The following is a 19,370-nucleotide window of genomic DNA, read 5'->3' as shown; positions in this document are numbered from 1 at the left end:
CTTTCATGGGCTTCTCCTCTGTCTCTCTCTCTCTAACTGTGGGGGTCCCTTAAGGATCAGTTCTGTGTCCCCTTCTATTCTCCATCTACACCCATTCCCTTGGAGAACTCATTCACTCTCATGATTCTGACTCCCATCTTTATGCAGATGATTCCCAAATCTACATTTTCAGTTCTGACTCTCTTTCTCTGCAGCCTCATATTTCCTTCTGCCTTCAGAACATCTCTACCTGGATGTCTCTAGACTGTGCGCCTGTTGTTGGGTAGGGACCGTCTCTATATGTTGCCGATTTGTCCTTCCCAAATGCTTAGTACAGTGCTCTGCACACAGTAAGTGCTCAATAAATACGATTGAATGAATGAATGAATGAATGTCCCACAGTCGCTTCAATTGTAACATGTCTGAAACAGAGCTCTTCATCTTCCCACCCAAACCTTATCCACCCTGGTGACTTTCCCATCACTGTAGATAATACCACCATTTCTCCCTGTATCACAATCCTGTAACCTCGCCATCATCCCTGACTCAACTCTTTCATTTAACTCACATATTCAATCTATTACCAAATACTGTCCATTCCACCTTCACAACATCGCAGAATCCACTCCCTCCTCTCCATCCAAACTGTTACCATGTTAATCCAAGCATTCCTCGTTAGTATAGTGGTGAGTATCCCCGCCTGTTACGCGGGAGACTGGGGTTGGATTCCCCGACGGGGAGATGGGAATTTTTTCAGCGCTTAGAACAGTGCTTCGCACATAGTAAGTGCTTAACAAATACCATCATTATTATTATTTATCCTATCCCGCCTTGACTCCTGCATCAGCCTCCTTGCTGACCTCCCTGCCTCCTATCTCTCCCCACTCTAGTCCATACTTCACTCTGCTGCCCAGATCATTTTTCTGCAAAAACCATTCAGTCCAAGTTTCCCCACTCCTCAAAAACCTCCAGTGGTTGCCCATCCACCCCAGGATCAAACAGAAATTCATCACCATCAGCTTTAAAGTCTTCCATCAGCTCCCCCCCTCTTACCTCACCTCGCTGCTCTTTGACTATAGCCCAGCCTGCACAGCTTACTCGTCTATCTCCAACATCCTCCCTGTACCTCAGTCTCATCTATCTCGCCGCCTGGTCCTCACTCATGTCCATCTTCCAGCCTGGAACTCCTCTCTCTCTTCATATATGACAGACAATTACACTCACCACTTTCAAATCCTTATTAAAATCCCACCTCCTCCAAGAAGCCTTCCCACCTCTGGTCTAGGTCATCTTTACACTTGGATTTACACCCTTAATTCACCCCTACCGCAACACCAGAGCACTTACATCATTTATCTGTCATATATCTGTCATTTATTTAATTTACACTAAGTTCTGTCTCTCCCTGTAGACTGTAAGCTCCTTGTGTGCAGTGACTATATCAGCACACATAGCGTGGCTCAGTGGAAAGAGCCCGGGTTTTGGAGTCAGAGGTCATGGTTTCAAATCCCGGCACTGCCAATTAATAATAATAATAATGGCATTTATTAAGTGCTTACTATGTGCCAAGCACTGTTCTAAGTGCTGGGGAGGTTACAAGGTGATGGGGTTGTCCCACGGGGGGCTCACAGTTTTAATCCCCATTTTACATATGAGGTAACTGAGGCCTGGAGAAGTGAAGTGAGTTGCCCAAAGTCACACAGCTGACAGTTGGTGGAGTCGGAATTTGATCCCATGACCTCTGACTCCGAAGCCCAGGCTCTTTCCACTGAGCCACGCTGCTTCTACACAAGCCGTCAGCTGTCCACAATTGTCAGCTGTATGACTTTGGACAAGTCACTTAACTTCTCTGTGCCTCAGTTACCTCATCTGTAAAATGAGGATTAGGACTGTGAGCCCCCCGGGACAACCTGATCACCTTGTAACCTCCCCAGTGCTTAGAACGGTGCTTTGCACATAGTAAGTGCTTAATAAATGCCATTATTATTATTATTATTATTATTATTACCAACTCTGCTGTTCTGTACTCTCCCAAGCACTTAGTACAGTGCTCTGCACACAGCAGGTGCTCAATAAATATGATTGCTTGATTAGTAATTATATTCATTATCATCATAATGATTGTGATATTTGTGAAGCACTTACTACGTGCTAAACATTGTACTATGTGCTGGGGTAGGCACAAATAATAATAATAATAATAATGATGGCATTTATTAAGAGCTTACTGTGTGCAAAGCACTGTTCCAAGCGCTGGGAGGTTACAAGGTGATCAGGTTGTCCCACAGGGGGCTCACAGTCTTTATCCTCATTTGACAGATGAGGGAACTGAGGTACAGAGAAGTTAAGTGACTTGCCCAAACTCACACAGATGACAAGTGGTGAGCCGGAATTTGAACCCATGCCCTCTGACTCCAAAGCCCGTGCTCTTTTCACTGAGCCATGCTGCTTCTCTATAAAAAGTAATCAGGTCAGTCACTGTCCCTGCCCTCAGGTTTCCGACAGACTTCACTCTAGCGGTAATATATGTCATGGTCTGTCTCTTCCACTAGACTGTAAGTCCTTTAAGGGCAGGGATCATGTCACTTCTTCTTTTGTTCTTTCCCAAACGCTCAGTACAGTGCTGTGCACAGAGTAGTATTCAGAAAATAATGATGTATTGATTAATTGATCAATCAGAAAGGCCCCCCAAGTGTAGCTGACTAGGATTCTGCCGAGCCTGGAAAACTCAAAACAGACCCTGGACAGACCCAGGACTGTTCCACCTTCTCCTGGTTCTCCTCCCATCTCTCTGGCCGCTCATTCTCAGTCTCTTTCATGGTTCCTCCTCTGCTTCCTTCTCTCTAACTGTGGGGGTCCCCCAAGGAACAGTTCTGGGTCCCCTTTTATTCTCCATCTAAATCCATTCCCTTGGGTGCAGATCCAGGAGAACAAGGACAGTCAGTCAGACCCAGGACAGACCCAGGAGATCGAGGACAATTAGACAGACCCAGGACAGAGCCAAGGCAGCCTCAGGAGAACAAAGACAATCAGGAAAGCCCAGGACATTCATTCATTCATTCAGTTTTATTTATTGAGCATTTACTGTGTGCAAAGCACTGTACTAGGCGCCAGGACAGAACTATGACAGAACCAGGAGAATGAAGACAACCAAGAAAGCCCAGGACAGAACCAAAACAGACTCAGGACAGACCCAGGAGAATGAGAGCAACTGGGAAGACTTAGGGCAGACCCAGGACAGACCCAAGACAGACTGGGACAAAACCCAGGACAGATCCAAGACAGACCCAAAACAGATCCAGGGAAGACCCATGACAGAACCAGGATGGACCCAGGACAGACACAGGAGAGTGAGGACAATCATTCAAACTCAGAACAGAATCAGGACAGAATTAGGACAGACCCAGGAGAATGAAGACAAACAGGAAAGCTCAGGACAGGACCAAGATAGAACCAGGATAGATCCAGGTCAGACCTAGGGCAGACCCATGACAGACCGAGGACAGACCCAGGACAGATGCAGGAGAGCAAGGATAATCAGTCACGCTCAGAACAGAACCAGGAAAGAATTAGGATGGACCCAGGAGAATGAAGACAATCAGGAAAGCCCAGGACAGACCCAAGACGGACCCAGGACAGACCCAGGCCAGGCCCACGAGAACAAGGTTAATTAGTCAGGCCCAGGGCAGGCCCAGGACAGACCCAGGTTAGGCGCAAGAGAACAAGGACAATTAGGCAGATCCAGGAGAAAAGGACGAATAGGCCGACCCAAGACAGACTCAGGAGAACAAGGACGAAGCAGATAATAATAATAATAATAATGACATTTATTAAGCACTTTCTATGTGCAAAGCACTGTTCTGTAACCTGATCTCTAACCAGATCAACCCAGAACAGATCAGGACAGACCCAGGATAGAACCAGGAGAACAAAAACAATCAGGAAAGCCCAGAACAGAACTAAGATAGAACCAGAACAGGATCAGGACAGGGCCAGGAGAATGAGGACAATCAGTCAGACCCAGGACAGACCCAGGACGGACCCAGGGAAGACCCAGGAGAATGAGGATAATCAGGCAGACCCAGGACAGACTCAGGACAGAACCAGGACAATGAAGACAATCAGGAAAGCCCAGGACAGAGCCAGGACAGGCTCAGGACAGGGCCAGGAGAATGAGGACAATCAGTCAGACCCAGGACACACCCAGAACAGGCCCAGAACAGACCAAAGAGAATGAGGATAATCAGACAGATCCAGAACAGGCCCAGGACAGACTCAGAACAGGCCCAGGAGAAACTCAGGACAAGGATAATGAGGTGGCCCAGGACAGGCCCAGGATAGACCTAGGATAAAAAGGACAATTAGGCCAGGGCAGACTTGGGAGAACAAGGATGAGCACATCAACCTAGGACAGACCAGGATGGATCCAGGATAGAGCCAGAACAGAACCAGGAGAATGAGGGCAATCAAGCGGAGGAGAACAAGGATGATTAGGCAGATCCAGGACGTAACCAGGGCAGACCGAGGACAGACCCAGGACACTCTAAGGACAGACCCAGGAGAATGAGGACAATCAGAAAGACCAAGGACACACCCAGGACAGATTCTAGGTAGATCCAGGAGAATGAGGACAATCAGGAAGACCCAGGGCAGAACCTGGATAGACACAGGACAATGAGGACAATTGGGAAGACTCAGAGCAGACCCAGAGCAGACCAGGACAGACCCAGGACAGGCCCAGAAAGGACCCAGGAGAGATCCAAGACAGATCCATGACAGACCCAGGAAAATGAGGACAACTAGAGGGACCTAGGACAGAGCAGGATAGACTGAAGACAGATTCAGGATTATGAGGAAAATTAGGAAGACCCAAGACAATTTCAGGGAAATGAGAATAATTAGGCAGACCCAAAGCAATTTCAGGAAATGAGGAAAATTAGGCAGACCCATGACGAACTTGGGACAGACCCAGGACAGACCCAGGAGAACTAGGTCAATCAGGCAGGGCTAGGTGAACAAGGGAGGTCAGACCAACTCAGGACAGACTCACCCAGGGCAGACCCTGGGCTTATCCAGGAGAATGAGGACAATTGGACAGACCCAAGACAGGCCCAGGAAAGACCCAGGAAAATAGGGATGATCAGGCAGACCCAAGACACAGGGAAACAGGGATGATCAGGCAGACCCAAACAGATCGGGTCAGACCAGGATAATGAAGGCGATTGGATAGACCCAGGGCAGACGGGGAGAGACCCAGGTCAGACCTAGAACAGACCCAGGAGAATGAGACAATCGAGCAGATCCAGGGCAGACCAGGTCAGGTCCAGGACAGGCCCTGGACAGACCTAGGAGAGTGAAGACAATCGGGCAGACCCAGGGCAGACCCAGGAGGCAGACCCAGAGCAGACCCAGGACAGACCCGTGACAGACCCATGACAGACCTGGGACAGACTTAGGAGAATGAGGGCAATTGGGCAGATCCAGGACAGACCCTGGACAGACTTAGGAAAGTGAGGGCAATGACCCAGGACAGACCCAGGACAGAACCAGAACAGACTCAGGGGAGATCCAGAATGGGCCCTGGAGAATGAAAACAATCAGACAGGCCCAGGGCAGACCCAGGACAGACTAGGAAAGACCCAAGCCATTCCCAGGAGAGACCCAAGGCAGATTCAGGGCAGACCCAGAAGAATGAAGGAAATTGGGCAGACCCAGGACAGGCCCAGGACAAATCCAGGACAGACCCACAGGAATGAGGACAATCTGGCAGACCAAGAACTGACCCAGGACAGGCCCAAGATAGACCCAGGGCAGACCCACAAGGAAGAGGGCAATCAGGCAGATTCCTGAAGCCTGGAGGTCCCGGCACCATCCCCACCCCAAATGCCCCCCAAACAGGCCCAAACAAACCCCACAAACAAAAGCAGATCCTCCTCCTCCCCTGCTCCTCGCTTCTCTGCTGCCCTGCTCTCCTGCCTCCCTACTCTTTCAGTTCCCTACACCCCTTCTTCCCCAATCCTCTACTCCCCCGATCCCCTAATCCCCTGCTCCTCTGTTCCCCTGCTCCATTTTAGTGCTCCTCAGCCTCTCGGCTACCTTCAACACTGTGGACATCTCCTCCAAGAAGGCCCATCTCCTCCAAGAGGCCTTCCCTGACTGCACCCTCCTTTCCTCTTCTCCCACTCCCTTCTGCATTGCCCTGACTTGCTCCCTTTATTGATTCCCCCTCCCAGCCCCACAGCATTTATGTCCATATCTGTCATTTATTTATTTATATTGGAGAAGCAGCATGACTTAGTGGAAAGAGTCTGAACTTGGGAGTCAGAGGTCCTGGGTTCTAATCCCGCTTCTGCCACTCATTAGCTGTGCTACTTTGGGCAAGTCACTTAACTTTTCTGGGCCTCAATTCCCTCAGTTCCCTCATCTGTAAAATGGAGATGAAGCCTATGAGCCCTACATGGGACACCCTGATTACCTTGTATCTACCCCATCGCTTAGAACAGTGCTTTGCACATAGCAAGTGCTTAACAAATGCCATTATTATTATTGTTATTATTATTATTACTATGAATGTCTGTCTCCTCCTCTAGACAGGAAGCTCACTGTGGGCAGGGAATGTGTCTGTTATACTGTTCTATTGTACTCTCCTAAGCTCTTAGTACAGTGCTCTGCACGCAGTAAATATGAGTGACCGACTGACTGGACAACCTCCTTCTCCTGGTAACATTATCCAACCTTGGCTTCACGGACACTGTCCTCTCCTGGTTCTCCTCCTATCTCTCTGGCCGCTCATTCTCAATCTCTTTCATGGGCTCCTCCTCTGCCTCCCACCCACTAACTGTGAAGGTTCCTCAAGGCTCAGTTCTGGGTCCCTTTCTAGTCTCCATCTACACCCACTCCCTTGGAGAACTCATTCGCTCCCATGGCTTCAGCCACCACCTCGACAAGGATGACTCCCAAATCTCCATCTCCAGCTCTGATCTCCCTCCCTCTCTGCAGTCTCAATTTCCTTCTGCCTTCAGGACATCTCGACTTGGATGTCCCACTGACACCTCAAACTCAACAGGTCTAAAACAGAACTCCTCATTCTCTGCCCCAAGCCCTCCTCTTCTCCCAACTTTCCCTTCACTGTAGACAATATCACCATTGTCCCCTTCTCATAAGCCTAGAACCTAGGCATTATCCTCAATTCTTCCATCTCTATTAATCCCCATGAACAGTCACCGAATCCTGTCAGTTCAACCTTCATAACATCACTAAAATCACTTAATTTCTCTGGGCCTCGGTTCCCTCATCTGTAAAATGGGGATTAAGACTGTGAGCCCCCCCATGGTATAACCTCATCACCTTGTAACCTCCCCAGCGCTTAGAACAGTGCTTTGCACATAGTAAGCACTTAATAAATGCTATTATTATTATTATTATTATTATTAAAACCTGTCCTATATTCTCCATCCAAATGGTTACCACATTAATCTAAGCCCTTATCCTATCCCGCCTGGACTCCTGCGTCAGCCTCCTTGCAGACCTCCCTGTCTCAGCCTCTCCCCCCTCCAGTCCATATGTCGCTCTGCTGCTCCAATCATTTTTCTAAACCATATTTCTGTCCACGTCTCCCCACTCTTCAAAAACCTCCAACAATTGCCTATCTACCTCCTCATCCAAGAGAAACTCTGCTGACGATTGGCTTTAAGGCACTGTGTCAGCAATCTATCAACTCTCCTCTCCCACCACACCCCAACTCACCCTCTCTGTTCTTCTCAGGCTAACCAAACTGTGCCCCGATTTCATCTCTTCCACTACCAACTCCCTGCCACTCCCTACCCCATCACCAAGACCCTTTTGAAATCACACCTCCTCCAGGCCTGTTTGGTGCTGCTTCTAACTCTATTGTCCTCTCCCAGGCGCTCAGCACAGTGCTCTGCACACAGTAGCAGCATGGTATAGTGGATAGAGCACGGGCTTGGAAGTCAGAAGGACCTCAGTTTTAAACCCGGCTCTGCCACTTGTTTGCTGTGTGACCTTGGACGAGACTCTTCACTGCTTTGTGCCTCAGCTACCTCATCTGTAAAATGGGGATTAAGACTGTGAGCCCTATGAGGGACAGGGACTATGTCCAACCAATTACCTGGTATCTACCTTGGCGCTTAGTACTATGCCTGGAACCTAACAAGCACTTAACAAAAGCCCCAATTACTATTATAAATTATTACAGTAGACTATCAGTTATATGAGGGCAGGAATTGGGTCTATTAACTCTGTTGCCCTCTCCCTAGCACCCAACACAGTGTGCTGCACACAGTGTTCTATAAGCTCCTTGAGGGCAGGGACTGCTAACTATTGTCCTCTCCCAATGCTTAGTACAGGGCTGTACATACAGTAAGTTCTCAATAATTTTGATTGATGGACTGATTAATTTAAAATGAGAGATGAAGCAACAGGGAGATTTATGGATGGTTTTGACAGGAGAAATTAAGCAGCAGGGTTGTTTGTGGATTGTTTTGATGTGAAAAATGAGACAGTGGCATGGTTTGTGGATGGTTTTGTTGTGAGAAATGAGGCAGTGGACCGGTTTATGGATGGTTTTGATAGGAGAAATGAGGCAGCGGGGTGGTTTGTGGATGATTTTGGTGGGAGAAATGAGGTAGCAGAGCAGTTTGTGGATGATATGAAGGGAGAAATGAGGCAGTGGGGTGGTTTGTGGATGATTTTCATGGGAGAAATTAGGCAGCAGGGTGGTTTGTAGATGACTTTGGCAGGAGAAATGAGGTAGTGGAGCAGTTTGTGGATGATTTGAAGGGAGAAATGAGGAATTGGGGCGGTTTGTGCCCAGACCCAGTTTGAAAACTGAACCTCCTGAAGAAAGATATGGAAAGATTTGTACCTGCCCCTGATCCACCCTTCAGCCCCCGTGGCCCCCACAACCCTAGAAGCGCCCATCCCCGCAGCTTCTGCAGCGTAATAGTCCAAGCAGCCCCCAGTGCAACAGTCCCAACAACTCTTCAGTGCAACAGTCCCAGCAGCTCCCAGCCCCGCAGCTTCTGCAGCCCCTGAAGTCCCACAGTCCCTAAAGCCCCTCAGCCCCCAAAGCTCCCCAGAGCAACAGTCCCAGCAGCTCCCCAGCGCAACTGTCCCAGCAGCCTCCAATGCAACAGTTCCAGCAGCTCCCAGCACAACAATCAATCAATCCATCTCCTAGCGGCGCTCAGGGCAAGAGTCCCAGCAGCTCCCAGCATGACAGTCCCAACAGCTCCCAGTGCAATAATCCCAGATGTTACCACCGCAAGAGCCCCAGGAGCTCCCGGTGCAAGAGTCCCAGCAGCTCTTAGTGCAGCAATCCCAGCAGCTCTCAGAGCAGTAATCCCAGCAGTTCTCAGTACAACAGCCCCAGCAGTTCCACAGCCCCGCAGTCCCAGCAGCTCTCAGAATTCCAACGGCTTCCCAGCCCTGCAGTCCCAGCAGTCCCAGGAGTCCCAGCAGCCCTGCGGCTCTGCAGCCACCACAGTCCCGCGGTTCCAGAAGCCCTAGTCCTGGCGGTCCCCGCAGCCCTGCAGCTTCTGCAACCCCACAGTCCCAGAAGCCCCAAGGTCATGGTGGGCCTGCAATCCCAGCAGCCCTCAGCCCCACAGTTCCAGCAGCCCCAGAAGCCCCAAGCCCTGCGGCCCTGGCCATGCCAGGTCCCAGTGAGGGAGCAGGGGGGAGGTGCAGAGGGAGTGGTGGGAAGGTTCCCCTTGGGCACAGGGCATGGCCCAGTGACCCTCAAGGCCCCTCACCATTTGAGCCTGCAAGGTGAGCTGGGGGTTGGGGGATGGAGAGGGTGGAGAACCCCCTCTCCCCACCCCCACCCCAGGCGACGGTGAGGCTAGCGGGAGCCATGCCTGGCTCCCCAGCCACAATGAGCTGCAATTGGGAGGTGCCAGGGGGCAGGGGAAAGATGGGGGCTGCAGTGCGAGGGCTTCATGAGGCTGCACGGGGGCCTGGCCTTAGAGTGGAGACCCGGACTGGAGAATCACAATCCTGGGGCAACAGAGAAGATGCCTCCACCCACCTTCAGTCTCTCCGGACATCCACCCTCTCCCCGCATTCTCCTGTTCCCTTCACCCCTCCGTCCACCTACCCCTGTGCCTCTCTTCCTTGTCCTCTCGGTCCTTCCTGTGTCCCCCACCCCCACCCCCACCCCAGTCCTTCTGTCCCCTCGTTCTCTCCCCACCCCGTCCCCGTGTCCTTTCATCCCCTCGATCTCTCTGTGTCTCCCCCATCCCCTGTCCTTCATCTCCCCAGTCCTTCCACCCCTCCACCCCCCGTCTCTCTATTTGCATCTCTTCACCTCCATCTCTGACCTTCTCCTTCTGTCTCTCCCTCTGCCTCTCCTGGTCTCCACTGCCCTGTCCTCCCTGTTGTCCCTCTGTCCCCTCCATCCCAGGTGACTGAAGCAGGCCCCCGAGGCAGCCTGGGGGCAGGGGTGGCCTGGCGGGGAAGGGGACATGGGGCGGCGGGGGCAGGAAGTATTCTCCGCACCGCAGAGGCTTTCAACCGATTTATTATCACGCGCTGGAGACCACATCACACTGAGCAACACGGCTGCTCCACAGCCTGAGCTGTGACCACGTCAGGCTCCAGCCTCCAGGCTCTGGCCTCCGGGTCCTGGGCTCTGGATTCCGGGCTCCAGACACTGGGCTCCAGGCTCTAAGTGCTGGGCTCCGGCCTCCAGGCTCCAGGCTCCAGGCTCTGGATTCCAGGCTCCAGACACTGGGCTCCAGGCTCTAAGTGCTGGGCTCTGGCCTCCAGCCTCCAGCCTCCAGGCTCCGGGCACCAGACACTGGGCTCCAGGCTCTAAGTGCTGGGCTCCAGGCTCCGGACTCCAGGCTCCAGATTCCAGGCTCCGGGTTCCAGGCTCCAGGATCCGGGTTCCAGGCTCCGGACACGGGCCTCTGCCCTCCATCCAGCACTTCTGGGGATGAGCCGGTCTGTCCGGCCGAGGGAGGGTCCAGGGGCGGGGGGGGAGGGGGGCTCTCTGGGCTCGGAGAGGGGGTCTAGGTGCATGTCCTCATCAGGAAATTGTGGGGCGGGGCACAGACGGCAACGCTCCGGCGAGAGAGTCCCTAAGGGGCAGGTGGTGGGTGGAACAGGCCTCCCCTCCAGCAGCCACAAAAGCAGGCTTTGGCAGCTGGGGGAGCCCGGGGTGGGTGAGGGAAGCCAGGCAGCGGTGGCAGGGTCCCGCTGGGGTCCTGGAGTCCTGGGGGTGGACGGAGGGGAAGTCTGGGGTCCGCTGCTCTGAGTGCTTCCTTCAGGTGGTGGGGGCTGATGTTCCCTGAGCCGAGTGACTGGGGGCGGGGGAGTGGGGCAGATAGGGTGGACCCGGGGAGGGGAGGGGGCAGTCCAGCATGAATTGGGGGACATGTGCTGGGGACAGGCAAAGAGACTGTGATTCTGGCCTGCCCCGGCCTGGCCGGACTTGGAGGGCCAAGACGCAGGCGGGTCAGAATAAGGACTTTAAGCCACGGGGCAGAGGCCGGGGCCGGACAAGAGATCTCTAGTGCAGTGACCATCTACATTTCCTGGACAGGGCCACTTGAATACATCTTTAGTGCAGTGACTGGCTACCTTTTCCTTGAGAAGACCATCTCCAGGATACCACCCCTAGCCCCTGGAGACTGTGAGGGGGAGGGGGCAAGGCAAGAGGTGGTTAATACATCTCTAGTGCAATGACTGGCTACCTTTCCTTTGAGAAGACTATCTCTAGGGTACCACCCCTAGCCCCTGGGGACTTTGAGAGGAAAGGGTCAAGGGAAGAGGTGGTTAATACCTCTAGTTCAGTGACCATCTACTTTTCCTTGACAGTGGGCCCTGAATGCATCTCTGTTGCAGCAATTGGTTACTTTTCCTTTGAGACCACCTGCTCTGGAGTACAGTCCTCAATTCCACCGGGACTCCGGGATGGGCAGGGTGGGAGCAGATGAATTCATCTCTAATACAGTGATCATCTACTTTTTCCTTGAGAATGCCACCTCCAGGGTACCACCCATATTAGATGGGGGCTCTGAGATGGGTCGGGGCGGCGGGGTGGGGGGAGTCCCTTGATCCCTAATGCAGTGATCACCTACATTTTCCTTGAAAATACCACCTCCAGGGTACCCTCCGTATTAGATGGGGGACTCTGGGATGGGAGAGGGGGTAGGTCATTAAATCCCTAGTGCAGTGATCATCTATTTTTCCATGGGGAATATACTACCTACCTGTTACCACCCATATCAGATGGGCATTCTGGGATGGAGAGGGGGCGGTCAATAAATTCCTACTGTGGTTACCATTTACTTTTCCCTTCGGAATACCAACTCCAGGGTACCATCTGTAGAGTTAGATGGGGATGCTGGAATGGGGAGGGTTTGTGGGGGCTGGGAAGGCTGGTCATTGAATCCCTAATGGAGTGATCATCTATTTTTCCCTGGAGAAGACCACCTCCAGGATACCACCCCAGGCCCCATGGGCAATCTAGGGGAGAGGGGGCAAAGGGAGAGGTGGTCAGTGACTCTCCAGTGTGGTGACCGTCTACTCTTCCCTCAAGAAGACCCTTTTCGGGGTATCCCCCACCCCCCATGTCCGTTCTCCTGGCCCGGGGTTAGGCAGGCCAGCGGCCAGCAGGGGGTTAATCCTGTATCCCGGACCGGTGTCAGCGGTGACCCCCAGAACCTTGCAGGTCGATGGCCCAGGGCAACCCCCAGAACCGGAACAGAGCCGGGGGTGGGGGCTCGGGGTGGGGGGCGGGCCGGCCGACGGGGGAGGCGGCGTGTCCGGACGGTGGCTGTCCACAGCCTGGCCAAGCCTGGTGCGATCGCAGGGAAGGGTCAGTGCCCGCTCACTAAACGTAAGTGGAGAAAGGGTCCCGGGGGCCCAGGTACCACCGCGAAGCGGAGATGCCATCCTGTTGGAGAGAAGGGCCGGCGCTCTAGCATTTGCATCAATCTGCATCAATCTGCATCAATCTGCATGCAGCCAACCACTGGGCCCCAACTCCGGCAAGGTCACGGGATGACCAGGACAGAGCCCGGGAGCCGGAGCTCAGAACAGCCATCCTCTGTCCCCCCACCGCCAGGCTCAATGGGACCATGGGGAACACGTGAGTGCCCACAAAAACAGACACATACACACACCCCCCACCCTGTACACCCTGTGCAGTCGCTGTTCACGGTCCCCCAAGATCCCAGCCTGGACCCTGAGCCCCATCACAAAGCCCACCAACCCCCTTGCTTACACAGTTTTCTAGTTCAAACAGCACAATTAAGTACCCAGCAGAGGGTGAGAGTATGTGTGTTGGTGTGTGTGTGTGTGAGTGTGTGTGTGTCCTGTCTCCCCATCAGACTGGCAGCCCCCAGGGGGCAAGGACTGTAACTCCTCCTCCCTCTGCCCTCCCCCAGCGCCCAGGGGTGGTGGGTGGGGTGGGGTGTGTGTGTGTGTGTGTGTGTGTATGTGTGTGTGTGTGTGTGTGTGTGTTTTCACTTTGTGGGACCCACCTCCCCAACTGGCACACTGATGTTGGGGGAGAGACCAGAGTGGGGAAGGGGGTCTCCCTCCAGAGGAAACCCTCGAGACAGACAACAGTCACAGCCGGAAAACTCTGGGGGAGGCATGAGCGAGCAACCACCAAAAGCCCCCTTCCTAGGTTAGTCCCCCTTCTCCCTCCACTTCATCCTCTACCTCCTCCCCCTCGTCTCCTCTCCCTTCTCCTCCTCCTCCTCCAGCAAAGCTCCCTGCCCCCCACCGCACGATCTCCCATGGGAAGCCACAGGCCCAGCAGCTGGTCGGCTGGTAGGGGGGTTTTGGAGGGAAGCTCCTGTCCGCCCCATGTCCGCAGGTGGGTCCCGCAGACCCCCCACCCACTTCCAGAGATGCCTTTGAACCAGAAGCACCTGACGCTCATGGGGAACCCCCACGCCCCCCTTTTCCTGGGGTCCGGCCAGGAGGCCCCTGACTGTGGGACCCCTCGTCATAATAATAATAAATAATAATAATAATGGTATTTGTTAAGCACTTACTATGTGCAAAGCACTGTTCTAAGTGCTGAGGTAGATACAAGGTCATCAGATTGTCCCATGTAGGGCTCACAGTGTTAATCCCCATTTTACAGATGAGGTAACTTAGGCACAGAGAAATGGCTTGCCCAAGGTAACACAGCAGACAAGTGGCAGAGCCGGGGTCAGAACCCACATCCTCTGACTCCCAAGCCTGTGCTCTTTCCACTAAGCCATGCTGCTTCTCTAATTATCCACCACCCCTACCCCACCTGTCCTTTGCACCCCCACCATTTTCCCCACTGTACCTCCCCCATATCTCCGCCTTCCATCTCTACCTCCGAGTCTCCCCACCCCTGCAGACCCCATTTCCACCCTCTTGCTCCTACAGCTGTTACCCAGGGGGCATTGACCCTATCTCTCAGGGGAGATAGTGTGCATGGGTGGGAGAGTTGGGTGGGGGGGGGGGGGAAGGAGGCTTAATGTACAAAACTGTTGTGCTTTGCACACTCCATTGTAAGCTTCTTGAGGGCAGGGATGGTGTCTACCGACTTTAATAATAATAATAATAATAATGATGGTATTTATTAAGTGCTTACTATGTGCCAAGCATTGCTCTAAGTGCTGGGGTAGACACAAGATCATCAGGTTGTCCCACGAGGTGCTCACTGTTTTAATCCCCATTTTACAGATGCAGTCTCTGAGGCTCAGAGAAGTGAAGTGGCTTGCCCAAAGTCACACAGCTGATAAGTGGTGGAGCTGGGATTAGAACCCAAGATCTGTGACTCCCAAGCCCGTGCCCTTTCCACTAAGCCACACAATACTTTATCATACTGCGCTCTCCGAAGTGCTCAGCGCAGCGCTGGGCACACAGTGGGCACACATTCCTCCCCCTCTAGGCTGTGAGCTCGTTTTGGGCAGGGATCATCACTCTTTATTGCTATATAGGACTTTCCCAAGCACTTAGTAATAATAATAATAATGATGGCATTTGTTAAGCGCTTACTATGTGCAAAGCACTTTTCTAAGCACTGGGGAGGATACAAGGTGATCAGGTTGTCCCACGTGGGGCTCACAGTCTTAATCTCCATTTTACAGAAGAGGTAGCTGAGGAATAGAGAAGTGAAGTGATTTGCCCTAAGTCACACAGCTGACAATTGGCGGAGCCGGGTTTGAACCCATGACCTCTGACTCCCAAGCTCTGCACACTGTAAGCGCTCAATAAATACTATTGAATGAATGAATGAATAAATATGATTGACTGATGGATAGATTGGGCCAGCGTCCCCAGCATCCCCACACCCCCACTCAGACCCTTGCGGGCCCGGCCATTGGCCCAAGGAGGGCCGTGGGCTCCGGACACCCACCACAGGTGGCACGGAAGGATGGCTGGAGGATGGGTGCTACCGGCCATCGCACTGGACTCTGGACTGGGCTGCTCCTACTTTACCCTCCTTCTCTCCTTCTCCATCCCAGCCCGCACACTCGGCTCCTCTGGTGTTGCTAACCTTCTCTCTGGGCCTCCATCTCTCCTGTCTCACCAAAAACCCCTGGCCCATGTCCTGTCTCTGGCCTGGAACCCCCTCCCTTCTCAAATCCCACAGACAACCACTCTCCCCACCTTTAAAGCTTTATTGAAGGTCCATTTCCTCCAAGAGGCCTTCCCAGACTAAGACCCAATTTTCCTCATCTCCCATCCCCTTCTGTATTGCCCTGACTTGCTTCCTTTGCTCTTCCCCCCTCCCTGCCCCACAGCACTTAGGTATATATTTGTCATTTTATTTATTTATATTGATGTCTATTTGTACTGACGTCTGTCTCCCCAATTCCAGACTGTGAGCTCGTTGGGGGCACGGATTGTCACTCTTTATTGTTGTATTGGAGTTTTCCAAGCGCTTAGTTCAGTGCTCTGCACACAGTAAGTGCTCAATAAATACAATTGAATGAATGAATGAATGAAAGTGAGGTGGCAATCACTGGGGCGGGGTGTGTGGAGTGGGGGTGGATGGTGAGGTGATGCAGGTGAAAAGAAGAACCAGCGTGGCTCAGTGGAAAGAGCCCGGGCTTTGGAGTCAGAGGTCACAGGTTCAAATCCCAGCTTTGCCAATTATCAGCTGTGTGACTTTGGGCAAGTCACTTAACTTCTCTAGGCTCAGTAACCTCATCTGTAAAATGGGGATTAAGACTGTGAGCCTTCCGTGGGACAACCTGATCATCTTGTAACTTCCCCAGTGCTTAGAACAGTGCTTTGCACATAGTAAGCGCTTAATAAATGCCATTATTATTATTATTATTATAATTATTATTATTATTAAGGGAGCCCTATGGTGGGGGGGGAGTGGAGGGAGTGCTCAGACCCCCCGAGCAGGCAGACTGCTCACTGCTGCAATAGAACCTGGGGGGTGGGGACATGGTTCTCTTAGAACATGGGCTTCAGGAGAGAAGAGGAAGACCAATACACAACAGCCCCCGTCCCTGTGGGGCAGGGGATGGGGGGCAAGAGTTGGCACCGGGAACGCCCCAGCTGTGCCACGTGACCTCAGCCAAGTCGCTTAGCCTCTTTGGGCCTCAGTTTCCTCCTTCGAGAAAATGGGGAGAAGACCCCTGTTGTCTTTGCCCCACAGGGGGACACACGGACACACAAACATGATGTCCGCATACACCGTAGTCTCACGACACACGTATGCATAGTCTGAGCCTCTCCGGCCTTCAACCAACGCTGTCACTGCAGAGGGAGGGATTGGGTCTTGGCACCAGAGAAACTCACAGGGCTCGGAGATGGGCAGGGAATGCTCAGAGACCCTCCCCAACAACAGGTAGGCACTGAGCCGAAGTGAGAGACCACCCTCCCTCAACTCCCAGGACTGTCCAAGACCGGAACTCCCCCTCCCCATTACTGCCACACCATCCCTCAGCACTCACGGGAGACCGCCCCCCCCCCCCCCCCCCCCCCCCGCAACCCCGGCACCGTTATCCCTTCCCAACCGCAAGCCTGTCCGTCCCAGCTCCGGCCACTGCCTCTGCGTTCACGATGGGTGGTCCAGGGCTTGGGCCCTTCCTCCACCCTCTGGCTCCCTGCAACCCCTTCCCCCTCGGCAACTCACCAACCCTTGCGAACGACCCTACCCCAGGCCTGGAGCATGGGTGCCGACAGTCCTTCCCTTCTGCCGGCCATCCAAGGGGTGGGGGGTGATCGGGACAGCCTCACTCACCCGCTGCTGGTCAGCCCTTGACCGCCTCCGGCTAATTGCTTTCAGCATCCCAGTGATGGCTGCTTTTTGTCTCTCCCTCCTTTTCCTCCTCTTCCCTCCTCCTCTTCTTCCTCCTCCCCTTCCCTCTACTTCTCCCTCCCACCCCCTCCTTCACTGCCAGAAGGTGCTGGACTGAAAACACTCCCCAGATTACTCTCCACAGAATGATGTGGGGGCTGGACCGGGGCTGGAGGGAGGGGGCTGGACCCTGGATCTGGAGTCAGTTGCTCTGCCTGGTCAGGGACACCTAACTGCATATTGTCCAGAGAGGGGCAGGGACATGACCAAGGTCACACAGCAGGTCTGGGGCAGGCAGACTCCTGCTCAGCCCCCACCCTGGCCCCTTGTGAAGCAAGCGTGGCTTAGTGGAAAGAGCATGGGCTTGGGAGTCAGAGGATGTGGGTTCTAATCCCGCTCTGTCGCTTGTCTCCTGTGTGACCTTGGGCAAGCCACCAATTTCTCTGCGCCTCAGTTACCTCATCTGTAAAATGGAGATTAAGGCTCTGAGCCCCGCTGGGACAACCTGATTACCTTGTATCTACCTAGTGCATAGAACAGTGCTTGGCACATAGTAAGCACTTAACAAATACCATAGTAATAATTATTATTGTTATTATTATAATAATTATTATTACTGTTATTATTATAAAAATTATTATTATCCCTGCTCAGCCCCTGCCCCAGCCTCCAGTCCAATCTCCAACCCCACCCTGGATCCCAGCCCCCAGACCTCCACCCAGTCTCAGCCACCGGGGCCAGACCTTGCTTCAGTCTGGCTCCAAACCCAGGCCCAGTCCCAAACCCCTCCCCTGCTCCAAACCCAGGCCCAGTTCCAAACCCCTCCCCTGCTCCCAAACCCCAGGTTTTGGGTTTTGGGTTTTGGGTTTTGGTCGGGTGTTAACCCGACCCCAGTTTCTGGCCTCAGCCCCCGGCCCCTGACCCCAGCCCCAGCCTCCAGGCCCAGGTCCGGGCCACCACCACCACCAGGTCCGGGTCAGCTCTCAGGCGCTGGTCCGGCCCTGGCCCGGCCCCAGGCCTCCACCCAGCAGCTCAGAGCCTGTGGCTTAGGGAAAAAGCCAATGGTCCCAGCTGAGGTGTCAGCCCCACAGCTCCCAGTAGCCTTTTACTGCTGCGCCCCATGGACCAACAGGCGTTGGGCCAGCTCAGACCCACCCACACCCCCTCTCAGACCCCTCTGGGACCCCACTCATACTACACCCTGTTTAGACCCTGCCCACATAAGCATGTAATTGTGGCCTCTCCCTGCCTCTTTTCTCTCTTTCAACCTACATAGTCAATCTGTCACCAAATCCTGTCAGTTCAACAGTCACAACAACACTAAAATCTGCCCTTTCCTCTCCATCCAAACTACTCCCACATTAGTAGAGTCACTTATCCTATCCTACCTTGACTCCTGTGTCAGACTCCTCTCTGACCTCCCTGCCTCCAGCCTCTCCCCATTCCAGTCCAGACTTCACTCTGCTGCCTGAATCATTTTTCTACAGAGATGTTCAGTCCATGTTTCCCCACTCCTCAAGAATCTCCAGTGGTGGCCTATCCACCTCCACATGAAACAGAAAATCCTCACCATTGGCTTTAAAACCCTCAATGAGCCCACCCTCTCTTACCTCACCTCCCTGATTTTCTAGTGCAGTCCAGTCTGCACATGCCACTTCTCTAATGCCAACTTTTATTTTTTTTAATGGTGTTTGTGAAGAACTTACTATGTGCCAGGCACTGTACTAAGCGTTTGGGTAAATACAAACTAATCAGGTTGGACACATTCCATGTCCCACATGGGGCTCACAGCCTTAATCCCCATGAGGTAACTGAGGCACAGAGAAGTAAAGTGACTTGCCCAAAGTCACACAGCAGACAAGTGGCAGAGCTGGGATTAGTACTCAGGTCCTTCTGACTTGCAGGTCCGTGCTCTACCCACTACACCGCACTGCTTACCCGTTCTGCACCTCTTTGCCTGGGATTTCCTCCCCCTTCATGTACAACTGATCACCGTCCTAAAATCCCACCTCCTCCAGGAATCCTTCCCTGACTAGCCTCTCATCTCCCTTCCTGTTTCCTCCCCACAACATCCAGGCAAGCAGGGTGATGGAGCAGCGGGGGCTGGCCCGCC

The 19,370-nt window shown here is 53.1% G+C and overlaps 1 protein-coding gene across 2 annotated transcripts in view; it reads right to left on the bottom strand.

Moving 5' to 3' along the window:
- Nucleotides 1–19,370, bottom strand: part of KALRN (kalirin RhoGEF kinase) — a 288,617-nt gene that overhangs the window by 110,909 nt on the left and 158,338 nt on the right. The window contains exon 34 of one of the 2 annotated variants that reach the window (XM_038752839.1): nt 11,327–12,901. The exons of the other annotated variant lie outside the window; for it this stretch is intronic. Within the exon in view, the coding sequence (XP_038608767.1) occupies nt 12,839–12,901 (63 nt within the window). The 3' untranslated portion in view covers nt 11,327–12,838. Of the gene's footprint in view, nt 1–11,326; nt 12,902–19,370 lie in introns of those variants that run through there. 2 annotated transcript variants of the gene reach the window in all.

This window comes from Tachyglossus aculeatus, chromosome 1 (genome assembly GCF_015852505.1).
Source record: "Tachyglossus aculeatus isolate mTacAcu1 chromosome 1, mTacAcu1.pri, whole genome shotgun sequence".
In the NCBI taxonomy this organism is placed as follows: domain Eukaryota; kingdom Metazoa; phylum Chordata; class Mammalia; order Monotremata; family Tachyglossidae; genus Tachyglossus; species Tachyglossus aculeatus.
This window is presented reverse-complemented; position numbering and strand designations above follow the sequence as displayed.